Raw genomic sequence first — 20,250 nt, 5'->3', positions numbered from 1 at the left:
AAAACAAAGATAGGTGACAGAACCCAGGATGTCATCTTAAGCTATATTTCATTGCTAAGTTTTTAAGGTATATTTCATTGCTAAGTTTCATCTCTAAAACACAAGGAGAGCATAGCTAATGCACATACACTGTTATGATTTCCTAAATTGTAGAGATGGGGGTCAAGGTTAAGGGGCCGTGTGCAGCAAACTGCCATGCCTCAGTATCTTGTTTACCTCATGTCTATGAGCTCACTCCAGGTAGCTCTACCAAGGACTGCCAGGAACCATCAAGATATGTGAGACTCTACCCTAGCTGGGATGTTCTTAAAGATTGACAAGGGAATATACCAATAACAATACTGTTGCTGTGTGCTCTTTGCTGCTTGTTAAAACTGTATAAAAGTAATAAACTCTGCATAGGCAGACAGACATTTTGGACACCCTGTGATGACTGGTTTCTGAATCCCACACTAAATAAATATTACTTTGCAGTGTTTAGTTTGAACCTTTTCCAGACTTTCCTGTCCAACCTTCAGCGTGAAGCCAGCTGGGTGACTCTCTCTCTCAGCTTTAGGAAGAAAATATTCCGAAATGGTTGACAAAGAAAAGTGCATGGACTTGTCCATGAACTTGCCAAAAATGCCTTGAAGTCCCACTGGTCATCCTAGTATGTTAGAATCAAATGTACACAGAAGCATTGTTTTGTAAAAAAAAAAAGAAAGAAAGTGTGGGCAATATCTACCATCCATTCTTTCCATTCCCATTTGATTATTAATCACAATCATTTATTTATTTGCTTGTTGGATTCATACCTTACTTTTTTCCCAGGAGTTCCAGATGGCATATCTAACATTCCCTCCTCCAATGTTTTCTTACCACAACTAGCCTGAAAGATAGGTTAGGCTGAGAGAGAGTGACTAGCCCAAAGTCGCCAATGAGCTTCTGTGTCTGAAAGGTTTTGAACCTGAGTGCCCAGGCCCTAGACCAACATCTAAAGACTAGATCATACTGGCTCTGGTTGATGTTCTACACATTGAGCATGTCGATGTTGCATGTTGAAGCAAGGCATTAACATATTCATTTCATTCATGGTTGCTCATTTAGCCCTTAATGTATAACGTAGAATAAGATTGTAAATTCTTGCCTAAGATCTTATAAACTAAAATTTAGGACAGGAAGGTGACAGAAGAGAGGAGGCCGATAGAGGCAGAAGTAGATTGAAAACAATGTGCTTTAGAAGGTTTTAGGTGTAAAAAAAACCACCCCATTTTGATTACTCATTCTTAGATACACTAATTTCAACATAAATGTTTATTAAACTTGAAAAATTTCTTTGGGCCTTTTCCAGCTGTGCAGTGCAGAGAATGTTTTGCTTGATATTCAGAGACTGTTAGAATCAAGGCAAGAATACTGCACACCCAAACCCTTAGATTCTGGTCTTCCTATCCATTCATTCTCTCACATGATTTTCTCAGATGGCCATAAATTCTTCACCAAAATGGAGGAAATCCATTACTAAACAATGAAACAAATTTCCATGTGGATATGGATGCAAAGCAGAAAATAATTACAATACTACATGTTACATAATAAAATGTAGCATGCGACGAGCTAAAATAACAGCAAATCTCATCATAGGATGAAAGGTAGCTACTCAAATATCCACTAATGATAGATCATTTTGTTGCCTGTCTATTTATATAGGCATGTCCATTCTGCCCCAGGCCTACAAAACTCTGCCTGCAAAGGATGCATTGTTAGTTATGCCTTGCCCAGAGTAAGAACCAGGCTAGTTGACTTGAGCTATTGCCGTTTTTTAGGAATTAATCAGAGAAATGCTTTAAAATTTCACACTGCTTTTTTGCAGTTTATCAATCACGGTTTAAGGAGATGCAAGTTTGTTTGTATGTTATTCTGATTCTTCATTTGTTACAATTATTGAGAACCTCATTTGCTTCAGAGTGTGTGCATAAAAATCACATTTGTCTTGTTGGTCATTCTCCCCTGCTGCCTGCCTTGAATTTATTTTCATTGTTGCCTTAATTCTTTACTTTTATGAAATTCTAATTATGTGCTTTATTTTCAGTCTACCCCTTACTGCAAGAGATTAGGATTTACAATTGTACAGATTCGGTAAAATACTTGGCTTTATATCTTTCCTGAAATATATCACCATATGTTGAATTAAACGGGTTAAGTGTGTAGATGCAATTTCAGTAGAAATAACGTGATGATTGAAATTTCTGTTAAGCCTCTGGGGTAAGATGAATGTTATTAAAATGAATATTACAGCAAGATTAATATATATTTTAAGAGGGATTCCACTGTTAATCCCCGTTAGATATTTTACACAGATAGATATGTTAATGAGAATTTTTTATGGCAGACTAACAGCCCTTAAATATCATTAGCCAAAGTGAGATTACCTTACGCTGAAGGTGGCTTTAACCTACCCAGTTTACAACTACAGGTAGTGCTTGAGTTATGACTAGTCAATTAGCAACCATTCAAAGTTACAACAAATAAAAAAGGTACTTACAACCCAATTTTGAGGTTTCAGTGGCTGCCCCTCATGGTCACATGATCCCAGTTCAGATGCTCCACAACCAGATTGCATTTATGGCTGTTTTCCAGGATCCTGTGGTCATGTGACATCAATTTGTACCATTTTTTTGTCAGAAACCAGCATTTACTTCCAGTTTCTGGCAAAAAATGCCCATTGTGAACAATGGGTTCAATTTAACAGCAATGATGTTCACTTAACAACCACCACATTTGCTTAACAGACAACATGTTTGCTTAGCAACTGTTGCAGAAAAAATCATAAAATCGGGCACATTCATGTGATGACCCACTTAATGACCAACATGATTTATGATTGTAATTTCAGGCTCAGTTATAATCAGTCGACGATACCTATACAGGTAGTCCTTGACTTATGGTCACAATTGAGCCCAATACTTCTGTTGGTAAGCAAGACAGTTGCTATGTGAGTTTTGCCCCATTTTATGACCTTTCTTGCCACAGTTGTTAAGTGAATCATGGCAGTTGTTAAGTTAGTGACACTTTTGTAAAGTGAATCCAATTTGCTTGTCAGAAGGTCGCAGAGGATGATCAGGTGACCCTGGGCCACTGCAACAGTCATAAGTAGGAGCACGTTGCCCAGGGTCTGAGTTTGGATCATGTGACCTTGGGGAGACTACAACAGTCGTAAGTGTGAAAAAATGGTTATAAGTCACTTTTTTCAGCGCTGTTGTAACTTCAAATGGTCACTAAATGAAAGGTTGTAAGTTGAGGGCTACCCATACATGTTGGACTTAACATCTACCGTGCATTATTTTGGAGCAAGGCTTTCTAATGAATATTCTCCTCTTTGGGTCTATTTAGCAGATTCTGTCCTCTCTCTTCAATCCCCCCCTTTCCCCCCTTTTCATTGTTAATCAAGATCTGATAGATCAGGTCTTCAGTGAATTTCTCTCCTCTCTGCTTTTCAGACTTTCCTTCCTTCCTTCCTTCCTTCCTTCCTTCCTTCCTTCCTTCCTTCCTTCCTTCCTTCCTTCCTTCCTTCCTTCCATCTCTGAATCCTATAGATGTCTCCCTCTTGTACACCATCATTTTAGCTACATAAAAACCACAACTTAAGAAATGTAAGTTTGCTGTTGGTATGTAGGATTGCAGAGCCCTGATAATGCAGCGTTTGTGCCAGTTGGGTATTCCAAAGTGCTGAAAGCAGTTTGATAATAAATACCTACATCTTTCCATTTCTCAGCTGGAGGAAAAAATAAAGGAATATGTCTAACTAACAGTATAAAGAAGGTAAATATATATATGGTCTGAAGACTGACATCTTCTCTTCCAAGACCTCTTTCCCAGAGAGGGACTGTTCCATCACAAACATGTCAATCCTGGAGCTGGATTTCCACCCCCATCCTATTTCCCACACACACACAGTGACTGATGTCAGGTATTGTTATGGCCATAGAGAGAAAGCTTTGAGAGGGACCCAGCAAAGAAAGAGTCACAATGCGTCTGTGCACATAGCCACTCAAAAGGAAGAACATCAGAAGTTGTTTCAGACCAAGTAAAACCAATGTTCCAGTTATACTACCAGCCTTCTCTCTGGTCCAAGGTTGCTCCAGGAACTAGCCTTATCTTTATACTTGCCCTATTTCAGCAGCAGATGCAGGTAGAGAGAAGCAAGGTATGGGTGACGCCAGCTGACAGTTCCATCTGACACAATTTGCACCGCCTACGTAGCCTATCATTTTTCAGAGGCAGTGAAAGCTGTGCTCCCATCACTAGCATTGAAAAAAGTGACTCCATTGCCAAAAGCTAAGGGAGATGTCCAGCTTGTTTCTCCACCTCAAGCAATGACATGTTTGGGGCCAGCACTAAACTCTGCATAAGTTTTAGAAAAAGAGTTTTTTTCCAGCTCTACCCAGTGGTACCCCGGAGATAGTCCAAGGCTCATACCTTAGGAGGATTCCTAAATAATTGTGTTGATGAGCCCGGCTATATAAACTGTTGCATAGGCTAGTAGGCAGAGCCCGCAACTCCATGGTCTTCCTTGAAGAAGGCAAGCTAGTAAAGGTCCCAAAAGAAATGGCATAGAAGCAATCTCCAATGCACATATTCACTGTGCAGCTGCAGTTTACTATTCTTATTCCCTTTCATTTGTTTACCTGCTAAGCAAATCCAATGTCGCCATGTGGAGCTTATGGGCAACAATACATTAATTTCAATATAGATATCAATATGGATATGTGTGTGTACGTGCACCTGCACACACACACACACACACCTGCATACATATACAAACAGGTGTGCTTTTATGGAAAAACTGCAAATGTTTTGAACACCTCTATTAAATATTTCTACCCAAAGTTAATCTGGCAGAAAACATGTTTAAATAAAACAATCTTTAATTAAATGTTTAAGCTCTTGCTGTTTTGTTTATTTTTTATCAAAGCCTATTTTCCACATCTTTAAGCACTTTTGAGTCAAAGAAAAAATATACTTTAGTTTTTCCATTTTTTATTTTGACAACAGACCTGGTGGTTAACAACAGGAATCAGTTTACATCAATGTACATTCAGAAAAATAATAAAACTAGAGAAGGATTGCGAAAAATGGTTGGGTGAGGTTCCTGAATATTTCAAATCATACATCTCAAAGGAATAACTAATTGGGCATGGGTAATTATCTACCATGACTAATTACCAGAGATAACGTTATCTACCAGTTATTGAAAATGCATTCCTTTGATCCTAATCTAATACATTAGCTAGCTTTACTACTACTGTATATCACATAGGCTCTTAATTTGGAGATTGCCGAACTAAACCATCTAGCTGATTATTTGCATTTTACATTAGTTTGAAATGTAATCAATATATAACTTTTGAATTAATGTATCCAAAGTGCATATTAATTTATAAATCTAGGAATGCCTGTGTTGAAGTAAATAGTGTGACTTCTTATGCTCTTCCTCTCCTGGCACACTCTATGTCCCCTCCCCAAATATAATTTCCAACCAGCAATCCTTAGGCAGGAAAATACGATTAGGAGAAGAACCATTCTCTATATAAGACAAAATGACAAACTGCATACAAGTTACTATGTCTGAAGATGGAGCACTCAGTTCAGTGGTGAATGGCAAATTCCTGCAGGGTTGCTGTAAAACATTTATATAGTGCTGTAAATTTCCCCAGCCCTTTGCTGAGAATCAATAAAATATATCCCAGCCACGAAAAATGGTACAGATGAAAAATGTCTTAGGATTTAAATTACTTGAAGGATCACAAACTTTTGTAACTGAATTTTTGTAGAATTTGCCCTTAGCCGCTGACCAGCAAGCCAGGGTCAGTTTATTTTGGGTTGACAGTTTGGTCACTGTAAAATTAATTGCTAATAATTTACACTCTTTTCTCCTGTCCATCCTTCATTCCAATGCTCTTTGCTTATATAGGTGACAACAACCTTTAGTCTATGTCTGGGAATTCACTGTTTCTGTTCTGTTCTCTTATATACTAGATTGTCATTGAGTTGTATTTTGGAAGGAAAGTAGACACTTGGAACCAACAGTCCTGTCCGTGGGTGGGCAGAAAAAAAAATCATTGAAAATAGCTTACCTTACATAAAGCGAACAATTCACTGATCTGGTAATTGTAGATTTTGATGGGGGGGGCATGTCCTAAGAAACACCTCCCCATTTGATGATAGGGTTGTAATTTCAGCACCATAAAAGGGTTTTAACACCAACAATTTATAGTGGACATAATACTGGGCTCTGAAATTTAGGAAAATCAATCCACACAAAATGTTATGTAGAAGAATGCATTCTGTTTCATGATTATTATTATTTTTTTCCTTTGAGAGGATGAAGCATTTTCTGTGATATGTTTCCTCTCTGCGATCCTTCTAATCAGAAAAAGTGGTATTTTACACTCACCAGAATTCTGAACTTTCCCTTTTTGTGTATATTTTTATTTTTATTTTTATTTCTTTTCTTCAACCAGTGTCTCTTTGACTAGTTTTTCTATACACAGGCAATTTCTCCATTAGACACGATCACATTTTTTTTAGCACCACTCAACCATTATATTGAGGTGATATAAAACCTATCTTCATTATTGCTATATTAGCACAGTGGCTAATGACTTTAGAAGGTCGTCAGTGAGGATCCCATTTTAAAGAAATTTCATATCACAGTTTCCGCTCAGTTTGATGTGGCCAATTCACCCTGAATATGTATCTCTCCATAGTAAGCCAGTCTTCAAAACAGTCTTTTGTTCAAAGACCTTGAAATAGTGTAGTGTGATAACCTTAACCTTAGGTCAGATTGAAGTTATCCTAGGGCAGCAACTTTGCAACACTATAAAGCCTGACCATTTTATCCATAAAGTCCATATCATTGCATGCGTTGGCTGAACTTGTCTATGCAAGCATATGCCAGAATTCTCCAACCTGGTAGCTGCCCTGATCAGTCATTTACAGTTCCAATAATCACCAATCAGAAAAGTACCAAAATTTTGAAATGGTTGAGTTTGAGTAATGTTCTACACCAGGGGTCTTCAAACTTGGCCCTTTTATGACTTGTGGACTTCAATTCCCAGAATTCCTCAGCCAGTGTGCCTGGCTGAGGAATTCTGGGAGTTGAAGTCCACAAGTCATAAAAGGGCCAAGTTTGAAGACCCCTGTTCTACACTCTGGAAGAGGCTAGCTTGGAGTTAGCGTAATATTTTTTTCCCCACCATATGATTGGTTTCAGCACATGAACACTAACACAAAAGTTTCAGTTGTTTGCATGACAAATGATAGTTTCATGTTCTTGTATACTAAAATGTATTACAGGTACTCCTCAACCTACAACCACAACTGAGCCCCAAATTTGTTGCTGAGCGAGAAATTTGTTGAGTTTTGCCCCATTTTACAACTTTTCTTGCCACATCTGTTAAATGGATCACTGCAGTTGTTACATTAGCAATGTGGTTGTTGAGTGAATCTGGTTTCCCCATTGATTTTGCTTGTCAGAAGGTTGCAAAAGGTGATCACATGACCCCGGGACACTGTAACCGTCATAAATGTGAGTCAGTTGGCAAGCATTTGAATGTAAATCACATGAACGTGGGGATGCTGCAATGGTCCTAAATGTGAAAAATGGTCATATGTAACTTTTTAAAATGTCGTTGTAACTTCAAATGGTCACTAAGTGAACTGTTGTAAATTGAGGACTACCTGTATAGGAATATAAAAATATAAAATTTTTGAGAACACTATTTTTATGATCCCTCCTCTCCATTTTGCAGATGGGATCCACAGTGTGACAGCCCAATGTGTCCTGCGGGTCATTATCATCACAGAAGACATGTTAGCCAACAGTATCACGGTGCGCCTAGAGAACATGTGGGAGGAGCGTTTCTTGTCACCTCTTCTCGCCAACTTTCTAGAGGGCGTGGCTACTGTGCTGGCCACGCCCAAGGAGGATGTCTTCATCTTCAACATCCAGAATGACACAGATGTTGGAGGACAAGTGCTGAATGTCAGTTTCTCGGCAATGTCGCCCCGGAGCGGCCACTTTTTTAGTTCAGAAGAGCTTCAGGAACAGCTGTACATGAAACGCATGACCCTAACCTCAGTCTCCATGCTGGAAGTATTGCCCTTTGATGACAATGTTTGCCTTCGGGAGCCCTGCCAAAACTATATGAAGTGCATCTCAGTGCTCAGGTTCGACAGCTCGTTTCCTTTCATCGCCTCCCTGTCCACCCTCTTCCGACCTATCCACCCTATCACAGGCTTGCGCTGCCGCTGCCCTCAAGGCTTCACTGGTGATTACTGTGAAATGGAGATTAACCTCTGCTATTCCAACCCCTGCCTCAATGGCGGAATCTGCACGCGCAAGGAAGGAGGTTACACCTGCATCTGTCGCCAGCACTTCACAGGTCAGGGCTTAATTCTGCTGTGATTGGAGGCGGGCTATGGGCTCCGTGTTTTCAAATGCTTCCATATGTCATGGCTCTATGTGGGTGTGAGAGACTTCACCCACTGTTAAGGAGAGGCTCCGCTCGCTTTGAGTAGTGACCCCGACAATGCTAATTCTACAACCACTAATTTGGCAATTAGCTAATTCTGCCCCTCTTTGGTGGAAAGAGAGGGTCAGAAATGCATTAGCAAGGGAAGGATTTTGCTGTGCATCAGATACCTATAAGCAGAAGCTAATTAAGTCATGTAGTAATGAAGATGAATGTGGAGTCATGGTAAGAAGCATAGTTGTCTACCACTTTCTTCATGTCAAGAAATTTTTCAGCACTCGTGATAGATTTGTAACTTAACTAAACATTTGTTACACAATTTTTCAGGTCCCGGTTGTTGTAGGCAGGACTGTTTTCCTTTTGCTTTTCCATAATGGTTTGTTTTTGTGTATAGAAAGTCTTATTGGGTGTTTCTGCAATTGTCCATAGCTGCTTTTTACATCTTACTAGAAAAGCGCCACATTCACTAAATACTGTTTTTTTTTTAACTAGGGCAAACTTTTCAGATTGCTTTCTAGACTAGTTTTTTCTTCTTGTCCAATAGTTCAAGAATGTCCCCTCGGGAAATTTAAAGGCACCTGGGATGAACTCAGCGCAGCCATGTCAGAAGCAGTTAGATGGCTGGCTTCTTTAAATATTGAATTATAACATCTATGCCATTGCAATTGTATGGCTCCATAGTGTGGTGTTTCTATTATGATTTTATCTTAATTTAATATATTATCTCCTATGTTGTATTATCTCTATATCTCTATCTCTGTCTATATCAGACATGTCAAACACAAGGCCCGGGGGCCAGATCCGGCCCGCGAAGTGGTTTCATGCGGCCCGCGAAGCCATCCTGGAAACAGTGAGGGAACGGCCTCCACTGCCTTGGCCCTGGCCCAGAGACCCTCCTTCTGCCAGAGACCCTCAGATCTGTTCCACTCCTGCCCAGGCCCCCATAGGCACCCTTGATGCGAACCATGTAGAGCTGGCCATGCCCACCCAGTAGGCCATACGCACTCTAGCCACGCCCACCCAGTAGGCCACACCCACCTGGCCATACCCACCCAGCCCCTTGAGGGCAACTGCAATGCTGATGCGGCCCTCAATGAAATTGAGTTTGACACCCCTGGTCTATATCTATCTATCTATCTACCTATCTATCAATCATCTATCTATCTATCTATCTATCTATCTATCTATCTATCTATCTATCTATCTATCTATCTATCTGCTAATGCTATATTTAAACTAAATTTATATATCAGTGATTGCATGACCTCTGTAGATGCTATCTGTTAAAATAAAATAAAAATTCCTGTCCAAGATAGCATGGCAAGAGAAATTGGGGTAAAGGATGAGATCAATGCCACGCTGGGTGAAAGCTGCATCCATTTCATGCGGCTTCTAACTGTCTGGCTATAGGGGAACACAGTTATATCAAATCTTGACAGATAACATTGTTCTCATTTTAAAATCAGCAGATATGATGATCATTTGAGATTTCTGCTATTTTTTATTTGAAAATATCCAAATAAATGGGGCTGTTATAATTGATTCAAACAATAAGATCTGCCTTAATAAGTTAATTTCATCTCGTATCACTACAGTGGGTAGAACAGGGCTGGCTGGTAGTTAAATTACACAAGGACTTAACAGTGATCTGGAAAAGTAACTAGCCTTACACAGTGCTTTTTTCGTAAAAGAAAAAGGTGCCGGAACTCAGACAGGTCATACAACCCACCTTGCCTACCTTACAAGGTTCCATCCAAAAAAGGTGCCAGAACTCCGTTCTGAGGATTCTGTGACAAAAAAGCCCTGGCCTTACACTTGAAAAGACAAAGTTGTCCTTACTCAAAATCTTAGCAACTGTGTTTTTCTTGAGTACTTCATTATTATAAGGGTGAAAATAAAGTACCAGAGGAATAGAAACACTCAGGTTATCGTTAGCAGGATAAGATTCATACTTCTAAGTCTCCCTTGAAAGCATGTTCAGCAGTTGGCAACCTGTCTCATCTTTCACAGCAAAAATACCTGCCAGTTGCCAATATAAATTCCAACTGCTACTCGTAATTAGTTTCTGTTTGCTGAGTTAATCCTTTACATGGTTTTGCCTGGGGGGAAAAAATATTCAGTTGAGTGATATTTTCTCAGGAATACAACTAGAAATAAGGAAGGAAAATAATGAGTAGTGGCCGTATAGAGCAAAGCTGAAGCGAGGCAGTACTATCAATGGGTAGTTGATATAAGGTCATTCCACAGACCTTATATACCAGCTGCTTGGAAGAAATATAGCCTCCTTCCTCTCTATGCCTGGAACTTCCCAGATGGACCAGGCTACCCACTACAGCCATGGTGGCGAACCTACGGCACGGGTGCCACAGGTGGCACGCAGAGCCCTCTCTGTGGGCACACGCGCCGTCACCACAGTCCTAGGCCTTCAGCTGGGTTTATAAAACCTTTTTGCTTTAGCCCTCCGCCACCGTGTGCAAAAAAAATCAATCAATTTCAACTTCTCACAGGAAAAAAAAATCTCACAAAGTTGGAATTGATTGATTGAACTTTTCAGTCCCACCTAGTCTGCCGTTACCACCGCAGCCACGCCCACTCAATGGACCATGCCCACCCAATAGGCCACAACCACCCAATGGACCACACCAACACAATGGGCCATGCCCACCTGGCACCCAACGATACATAAGTAGGTTTTGGGTTGCAGTTTGGGCACTCGGTCTCTAAAAGGTTCGCCATCACTGCACTACAGTATGAGGTCAATGAACATTGGATTACAGATAGTCCTTGACTTACAACCATTCATTTAATGAATATTCCAATTTATGATGGTGCTAAAAAAGTGAGTTATGGCCAGTTCTAATACTTATGACCATTGCACCATTCCTGCAGGGACATGAATGCCATTTGCAGCCTCCTCAGTGGGCTTCCAACAAGCACAGTCAGTGGGGGAAGCCAAAGTCACTTAATAATAATCAGGGCAATTCATTTCATGACTATGGCAAAAAAAAGTTGTAAAATTGGACTGCAATTTACTTAGTGACTGCATTGCTTAGCAACAGAAGTTCTCACCCCTGTTATGGTCGTACATCGAGGACTATCTTTAGTTGAATCTTTTGGCCAAAACAGCCTAGCTCTTAGTATAGTCTTTTGTTGTTGTTGTTAGTTGTGAAGTCGTGTCCGACCATGGACAACGTTTCTCCAGGCCTTTGCCTTTTGGTACTGTTCATGGGGTTTTCGTGGCAAAGTTACTGGAGTGGGTTGCCATTTCCTTCTCCAGTGGATCACCTTTCATCAGAACTCTCTGCTATGACCTGTCTGTCTTGGGTGGCCCTGCATGGCGTAGCTCATAGCTTCATTGAGTTACGCAAGCCCCTTCGCTGCAACAAGGCAGTAATCCATAAAAGGGTATAGACTTTAGCTATACAGTTTTTTAAGTTCTGGCATAAACTTGTTTTTTTTTACCAATTTGTTCACTGTATACTTATTCCTAATGAAACGGGAAAAATGCCATTATTGGCATTCATAATGAACTTACACTGAATTTGACTTTTGAATAGTAGCCTATTCTAACTAATATGATCCCTGCACAGAGGGAGGAGAGAAATCTTGGCCATCTTTCCATTTTACGTATCGTCCTATCTTCTTCTACCAGTGCAAGAGGAACAAAAACAGGGCCAAACATGCTGTTTGACAAAAAGGGAGGAAAGGGAGTCTGCTTAAAATGTGACAACCTTCCTGTAGACTTGCCCACTTGTTGAATTGCCACTGCTGGTAGAAGTGCAAAAGGGCAGCAGGGCCCAAATTTTAAGAAAGCGAAAAGGTAAGCTGTGATGGGAAGGAAGTAGGACCTATAAACAATAATGGCCTGCCTGATCACCCTGAGGAGGTTACTGTGCTTCAGGTTTTTCAAAGGGTAGATGCCTCTTTCTTGACCTTTGTTTGTAGGGGACGCAACAACTCATGCAGCAGCAGAGGAAGCCCAAGATATATTTTTAATCTACCTGTTTGCCTATCAAAACGAACATCTGATGGTTCTGAAGAGCAGTCTCCAAGTGCCATTTTCTCTCCCTAGTTGTTGTCTGCAATTAATTAGTAAACACTTTATATATAGCAAAATTTACCTCTCATCCTGTGGGGTTATTTTTCTGAGGGCGGGTGGGTGAGGGAATTACTATTCGTGACATTTGGCACAGAAACTGGGCATTGTCCAGTGGTGGGATTCAAATATGTGAACAACCAGTTCTCTGTGTGGATTCTGCTTCTGGAAGTCCATTCTGGGCCTGGGCAACAAAAAAATTAGCTACCGGTTCTGCCACCACTGGTAATGTCTGACCTATGTATTTTCCTATGGCAATGTATTCTGCAATTCAAAGAGGCCCAAACAGAACTGGGCAACCTGCTTTGTTTGTAGAATACGGTACAGCTGTTCTGGGTTCAGTAAACTGGCTCCCATAACCATCTGCAAACTAACCTCTTTGCAGATGATTTAAAATAAATCTAATTTCCAGCTGGAGGGAGAGGCTCTAGGCTGGAGGGCAATTTTTCTCTCAACCTTTGCAAACCTAATAAGAAAAAACCCCAAGGCTCTAATTATGAACTTCAATCTTTGCATTCATTTATTTAAAATATTTATATAGCTGCCTGTTGTAAGCCAAGGAGAAAACAAACAACATACAGGTATATAATAGGCTGCGTAGCCCAGGCAAATAAAGAACTAAACAACATTAAGCTATTATTGAATTCATTGACAGTCTTACCAAACTGAGAAACCAACAGCCTTTTCCCTCCCCCACACGTGTCCACCCCCACCCCCCAGTAGACTGAGCAGTCTCTTTAAAGGGGCAGTCATCTGGCTGCTACATCTGTCATTCCATTGATCGACAGACTTGATTCAGCTGAGCAGGCTGGCTAGGCCAATGTCCCTTTTTCCCTCCATTGCTCCATAAACGGTGCACTTAATGGAAGAGGATGACCATCCTAGGCATGAGAAGAGCAATATTAGTCCACGGTGGCAATCCCATGTGAGTAAGTCTGGTAATACCTTGTCCAACGTTTTATGAGAAGGCATTGGCTGTCACGAGTTGCATTTCATGCCATCATCTGCCTGGAGTGGCTGCACCGAGGAGATATGGGGAAAGTGGAGGCGGGACTAGGAAGCAGAAATAAGTTGGCCATGTGGATTACATATGAGGCAGACCGCTAATATCTTATCAATTAACAATTGATAAAGTCCTCTGTGTTTGAGACCTTCTCAGATTGCCTGAAAACCTTTTAATGTATGTCAGTTCAGCAATTTCTCTCTCCGTGGTGCTTTCGAAAGTCCTATTTTTCCAAAACGGCCACTTTGAAGTCTGCCACAGAGTGTCATGGGAGGGGGTTGAAATGCTCTTCAGTAACAAAATAAGACAATGGCTGTGCTCCCTTGTTAGAACCTTCAAGGCTCAAAAGACACAATACAGATATAAACCAATTAATTCTCCTGCCCAGCCCATCAGTAGTGTAAAGATATCTTGCAGCAGTGTTTTAAGGGATCTTTCCTTCTGGATTCAGACTCCTTTACTCTAGTCTGTCTCATCCAGTCAAGCATCAGTCTTCCCCCAATCAATTTACTGGGCAATTTCCTCACAGGTGAAAACCTGCTAGCCCCTGTTTCTCACTCCATTGGCTAAGCAATATACCTGAGTTCTTTTGTAGCCCCCCCCCAGCTTTCCTGAAGCAGCATTTACCCGTGTAGAAGGTGGGGAGGAGCTGGCAAGAAGATGGATGAAGCATCACGATAGAAGCCCAACCCTTGGGTGATTTATATCACAACACACTGTTCCTCAAGCGGTTAATTCTGACACTCCCAACCTCTACAGACATAGTTGAAACCTTGGTTGGGCAGAAGGCTCCAGGCAGGGAGAGCCTTTTATAACTTCTGCATACTCGTAAGTAGACTTTTTTTTCCTCCCATTTTTATGAGAGAGAAAAGGCTATCTCAACTTCGACTCTTTTACTTGATCTTTATAGACTGTCCTTTCTAAGGAAACCCTTTTCTCTTTTTCCCAATCGTGGCCACAGGCTAAATATCTTTTGTTCCATTCTGCCCCTTCCCCTCACCCAGGCATGTGTCTCTTGCATTCAACTCCACATCTTATTTTTATGTCTTTATTAATTCCTGGAATTTGTTTTTGCCTCCCTGCTCCTTAGGAGAAACCTCATTTGAATAGAGGTCCATGATTTTAATTTCCCTACAAGCTCTAAACTGCCCTACAGCTATCACTAACTCTTAATTTCTTTGCAAATTCTTTCCTTAATGGAACTGCATCTACATGGAGAGAAGTATGCAGTGGGATACCCTAAGACTCAGGCCTAGTACTCTTCAATATCTTCATCAATAATTTAGATGAGGGGATACATGGGGAACTTATCAAATTTGCAGACAACACCAAGCTGGCAGGAATAGCCAATATTCCAGAAGATGGGGCCAAGATACAGAGGGATCTTGACCAGGGGTGTCAAATTGCTGGTCTGCGGGCCAGTTGCATCATGCAAAGGCCGTGCCCACCCCAGCTCCGGCAATGCAAAAAAATTGTGATACGTCACAACACATCACATGAAACAGCGAGTTTGACACCCGTGATCTTGACAGACTTGAACACTGGGCCTTACCACTGAATTTTATTTTGTTAGATGAGAAAAGTAAAGTTCTACATTTAGATAAGAGAAACCAAATGCATAGATATAAAATAGGGGATACTGGAGTCAATAGTAGTAACTGTGAGAGGGATCTTGAAGTCCTAGTGGATAACCACTTCAGTATGTATCAGCAGTGCTGCAGCTGCCAAAAAAGCCAACACAGTGCTAGGCTGCATTAACAGAGGGATAGAATCAAGATCATGTGAAGTGTTAATACCATTTTATAATGCCTTGGTAAGGCCACACTTGGAATATTGCATCCAGTTTTGGTTGCCATTATATAAAAAAGACATTGAGTTTCTAGAAAGTGTGCAGAGAAGAGCAACAATTTGATTAGAGCATCTTTATGTTGGCATTTTATGTTATAATTTGTATAGAAGCAAAATATGTCTTTCTTTGAGCTCCTCAAATCAATTGACTTAAATACTGCTAATATGGCTACTTGTTTTTTCAGCAAGAAAGGAAAATTGATTTGGTTTGCATGTTAAAACACACATACAATTTTTACTTTTTGAACTAGTATATATTATACAATACAGTTATTCATCCATTTTCACCCTTCTGTAAATTGTATTTTATAATGCAGTTCCCCATCAAATATATATATATTGCATAGGAAAAGACATATACTGTATTAGGGAAAATTATTTGCAAACAGGCATGTATCAGGGGAAATGCCTGCAAAATTACAAATTTTCAAGTATATGATAAGAAAATACATAGTTTTTTATGGAGGCATTCTTTTAAAAAAGACAATGCAAGAACAAATCCAGGAAAAACTTTACAAAAATGCATATTCTAATAAAAAAATCTAAAATCAAATACTGTAGTATATGTAAATGTATTTTAAAAAGACAATTCAGTTTTCACATAAATTTGAAAGACTGTGAAATATTTTATATATATAAATAAATTTTAAGGAAGTAACCTAATATAAAAAATGATATAGTAAGGAAAAAGAAGAACAAAAAATCCCGTACTAACGAACCTGTGGAAATAAAATATTTTTCAAAAGAAAGATAGAACTTGTTTTCAAAAAATCTTTAAAAACCAAAATAGAATAGAATAGAATAGAATAGAATAGAATAGAATAGAATAGAATAGAATAGAATAGAATAGAATAGAATAGAATAGAATAGAATAGAATAGAATAGAATAGAATAATAGCTTTATTATCACTTTGAATGTACACAAATCAGCATACATTAAAATGAAATTTCGTTGCCTTTAAATAAAAAATGCAAAAAAAACTCCACTTACATTCTAAATTATATTCTATTTAATTCTAAATGTATATTTTTAAAATGCTTAAGGTATACAATAATAACATAATAGGGTATTTAAAAGATAGAATTTCTTCCATTTTAGCATTCTGAAAAAATGCTAGATTTGTTGAAAATTAGAGAAAGTGAAGCAAGCACATTTCAATGATGTTAGTTGCAGAGAAACCTACTGAGATATCACTGAACAGACTAAGCATCATTTGGGAATTTATTTCCCATATTTACTGTGCAAACAAGGAAAAATTATACACTTTGTGGAAAGGAACAGCAAACAAGAGACCACTTTCTGAAACTGTACCTCCCCTTGTCAAGAGGACGTTTGAGATTGCCACTGACAGGAGGAAAAGGCTTGCCTCTGTACTGGTCTTATGAAACGATAACCAAACCAGCAATAATGAACCCTTAAGAGGTTTTCAGGGCATAGAGGAAGGCTCATATATTTCCTTCCTGTCACTTCCTGACAGTCCCCTGTGGACCTGACTTAAGACATCAAGAACAAAATGGAGGAAACTGAGTTCCTAAGCCTCAATTCAGACTGAAAGAAATCTGCTTTTTTCCATGATCATCTCTTCACTTATTTCCTTTCCCAGAATTCCTTGATAAACCCAGTTTGCACCTCAGGATCAGTCACCCAAGAGAGAAGCAATCACATCCAATGCCCTAGTCATCTTCTTATTCCAGATGCAGAGTGGGACTGTTTACCAGGCTGCTGAGAAAATCTCCAAGCACTTTCAAAAAAAGCCATCTGGATTTATCAAGCAGCTGGGGCTGACTGTTCAAATAGGGTCATCATCCTTGCAGAGATCAGAATTTGCAGTAATGTGCATCTTAATCAGCAAATGATCTGAATGCAGATAGGAACTAGTGATGATGCCTCCCATTTTAGATCTTGTGCCATCTGCTCTAAAGTAAACATTAGTTCTAACAAGTGGCTGCAGTAGACACAGCTGAGATAATCTGAGACAAATTCAGGATTGCCACAGCCATGCAATCCTGAGCTCTTCCGAACACCATCCCAAGATCATGATAGCAGTGTTCCAATATCTCAGGGGCTGCCACAAAGAAGAGGGTGTCAAGCTATTCTCCAAAGCACTTGAAGGTAGGAGAAGAAGCAACGGATGGAAATTAATCAAGGAGAGAAGCAACCTAGAAATAAGGAGAAATTTTCTGACACTTAGAACAATTAATCAGTGGAACGACTTATCTCCAGAAGTTCTGAACGCTCCAACACTGGAAGTTTTTAAGAGACTGAACAGCCATTTGTCTGAAATGATACAGGGTTTCCTGCCTGTGCAAGAAGTTGGACTAGAACAGGGCGTCAAACTGCCGGCCCAGAAGCCGCGCCCACCCCATTGCCAGCAATATCAAAACCGTCCTGATATATTGCACGATGTCACGTGACGTCGCGAATTCGACATGTCTGGACTAGAAGATCTCTGAGGTCCCTTCCAACTCTGTTATTTTGATTCTGTACCATAATAGCTGAAACCCTGCAGCTCTGTAAGCCTGGGAGAATCCGCCAGTAGCCCGGCAATAAGATCTAGCAGTTCAGGAAGGATTGCTGTAGGGCAGCAGGGAAACTCTTACAGTTGCCAGGATGCAAATTGGAAATGTTACTACATCTTTAATGTGCTAAGCGGTAGGAGACAATAAAATCATGGCATATAAATTCCTATTCCTTTCTGGATCATATCACCTGCTCCTTTTCTATTATCCTCAGTGGGATCATGCTGAGTAAGGCAAGCTACTGTAGATGAGAAAAGCACAAAACAGGAATGAAAGCTATTACACTCATTCTTCCACCTTTCCTAAAGAGCTGTGCTTTATGACCCAGCAGCCCCAGGAGCCTGTGTATCTGGGTTGCTTTATATGGTGCTAGAGTTGGGCAGGTTGCTTAGAAATGATCTAACGTAAGGGCATGAGAAAGATAGTCGGCATTATTTGATCAAAGGCCCATCTAGTCCATCACAGTTTCTCAGCTAAGTGCTTCTGAAAAGCTAATCAACAGGACATTAACTGGTCCCATTACCATTGCTGCTTTTCTTTGCAAATTGATACCAACCTAATTACTCTTAGGCACAGCCTTGCCAAAGTTGATTCTGCCTGTTCTATCTGAATATCTCAAGGAGAATTTTCTGAGAATATCCTATCAGTTGGAAATACACGAGCCTTTTCTGTTGTGGCCTCTGTGCTCTGGAAGACTCTTTAAAAATCTCACGTCATCGTGAGTAGTCACTTCCAAATTCTAATATTCCATTAAGTCAAGCTTAATTTTACTACTCAGTGGACATGTCTATGTGGTTTCCTTCTCAGGAATATGAAAGTGATTTGCAGCTGCCTTCTTACAATTCCTATCTCTGCCATCTTAAGTATTTGCCAGAACTGATTTTCTTAGGAGATTTTTAAGGTTTAGTAAATACATTAACGAACCAAGAGATTGTGGTTAGGCTTTCCATAACTACAGGTAGGCTTCGACTTGCAACAGTTCATTTAGTGATCGTTCGAAGTTACAAAGACACTGGAAAAATTGACTTATGATTGTTTTTCACTCTTCCAATTGTTGCAGCATCCCCTTGGTCACCTGGTCAAAATTCAGCTGCTTGGCAACTGACTCATATTTACGATGGTTGCTGTGTCCTGGGGTCATGTGATCCCCTTTTCAATTTTCTGACAAGCAGCGTCAATGGGGAAGCCAGATTCACTAAACAACTGTATTGCTAACTTAACCCTGGTCAGTATCTCTTTACTCTCCTACCATCGGGTAGGAGATATAGGAGTATAGCCAGCCATACCAACCGGCTGAAGAACAGCTTTTATCCATGGGCTGTTAGGCTCTTGAACGGGAAATAATTTTATAATTTTATGTATGACTGACTTGCGAGACCGGTGTGTTGTGCAATTAGCTCACATGGTGTAACAAGATGGTGGGTTTGTTGTCACTGTGAGTGGGGGGGGGGCACGAAGGGAGGCTCAGCCAATCTCAATGTATACATGGTTGTGCTTTGACAGTAAAGGTTCATTCATATCTAACAACTGCAGTGATTCACGTAACAACTGTGGCAAGAAAGGTTGTAAAATGGGGCAAAATCCATCTGCTTCAGGGAAGGTGAAGAGGAAGAGTTTTTGCATTTACTCTCTGATGATCTTCCTAGGATAAAATCTGGCAGGCAGGCATTCTTCCCTCTCTCCCTGTTGGATTTAGATCTGTGTTGAATTTCCATATAGGTTCTGAGACAAGGAATCTGAGGTGTTTGCTATCTTGTGTAGATTATTTTTAATCATGGGTTTGAGTCAGTTAAATGTAAGTTTAATTAAAGAAAACTAAACTCTCAGTTTTAGGAATTCAAACAGTTTTCTGACCTCACCTATACGATGCTGAATGAAGCTTCCCAGCGCATGGTCTGAAAGAATGAAATCTCAATTGTATAAAAGAGCCTTAGTCTCTTGTGTTCCTCCTCCACCTCCACCACCACCTCCTCTTCCTCCTCCTCCTCCTCCTCCTTTCCTCTCCTTCTCCTTCTCCTTCTCCTTCTGTCTAGATCAAAGTTTAGACTGCCAAAATGAAGCCACCTTCTTGACTTTGTCTGTTGGCCAAAAATAAGTCATTGTCAGCACACTGTAATTAATTCATCACTTGCAAAGAGAAAATTCCTTTCTATCACTCTGATTCCTATTGAAAGGAAACATAGCAAGGTAACCTGACATCTTATACTGGTGAAGATAATAAAGAGTTTGGCTTGTCAGAAGGATGTTGCATGTGAGTGCTGAAGGTTTGG

The 20,250-nt window shown here is 40.1% G+C and overlaps 1 protein-coding gene across 1 annotated transcript in view; it reads left to right on the top strand.

Annotated features, from left to right (window-relative positions):
• Positions 1 to 20,250, top strand: part of CELSR3 (cadherin EGF LAG seven-pass G-type receptor 3) — a gene marked incomplete at its 5' end in the record, with an annotated part of 105,128 nt that overhangs the window by 23,594 nt on the left and 61,284 nt on the right. The window contains one exon of the mRNA XM_083353345.1: positions 7,791 to 8,423. Coding sequence (XP_083209471.1) covers positions 7,791 to 8,423 — 633 coding nt within the window. The remainder of the gene's footprint in view (positions 1 to 7,790; positions 8,424 to 20,250) is intronic.

The sequence above is a fragment of the Vipera ursinii genome, assembly GCF_947247035.1.
Source record: "Vipera ursinii genome assembly, chromosome: 2".
Taxonomy (NCBI): domain Eukaryota; kingdom Metazoa; phylum Chordata; class Lepidosauria; order Squamata; family Viperidae; genus Vipera; species Vipera ursinii.
Note: the sequence above shows the minus strand (reverse complement) of the source record. Positions and strands in the feature narration are given on the sequence as shown.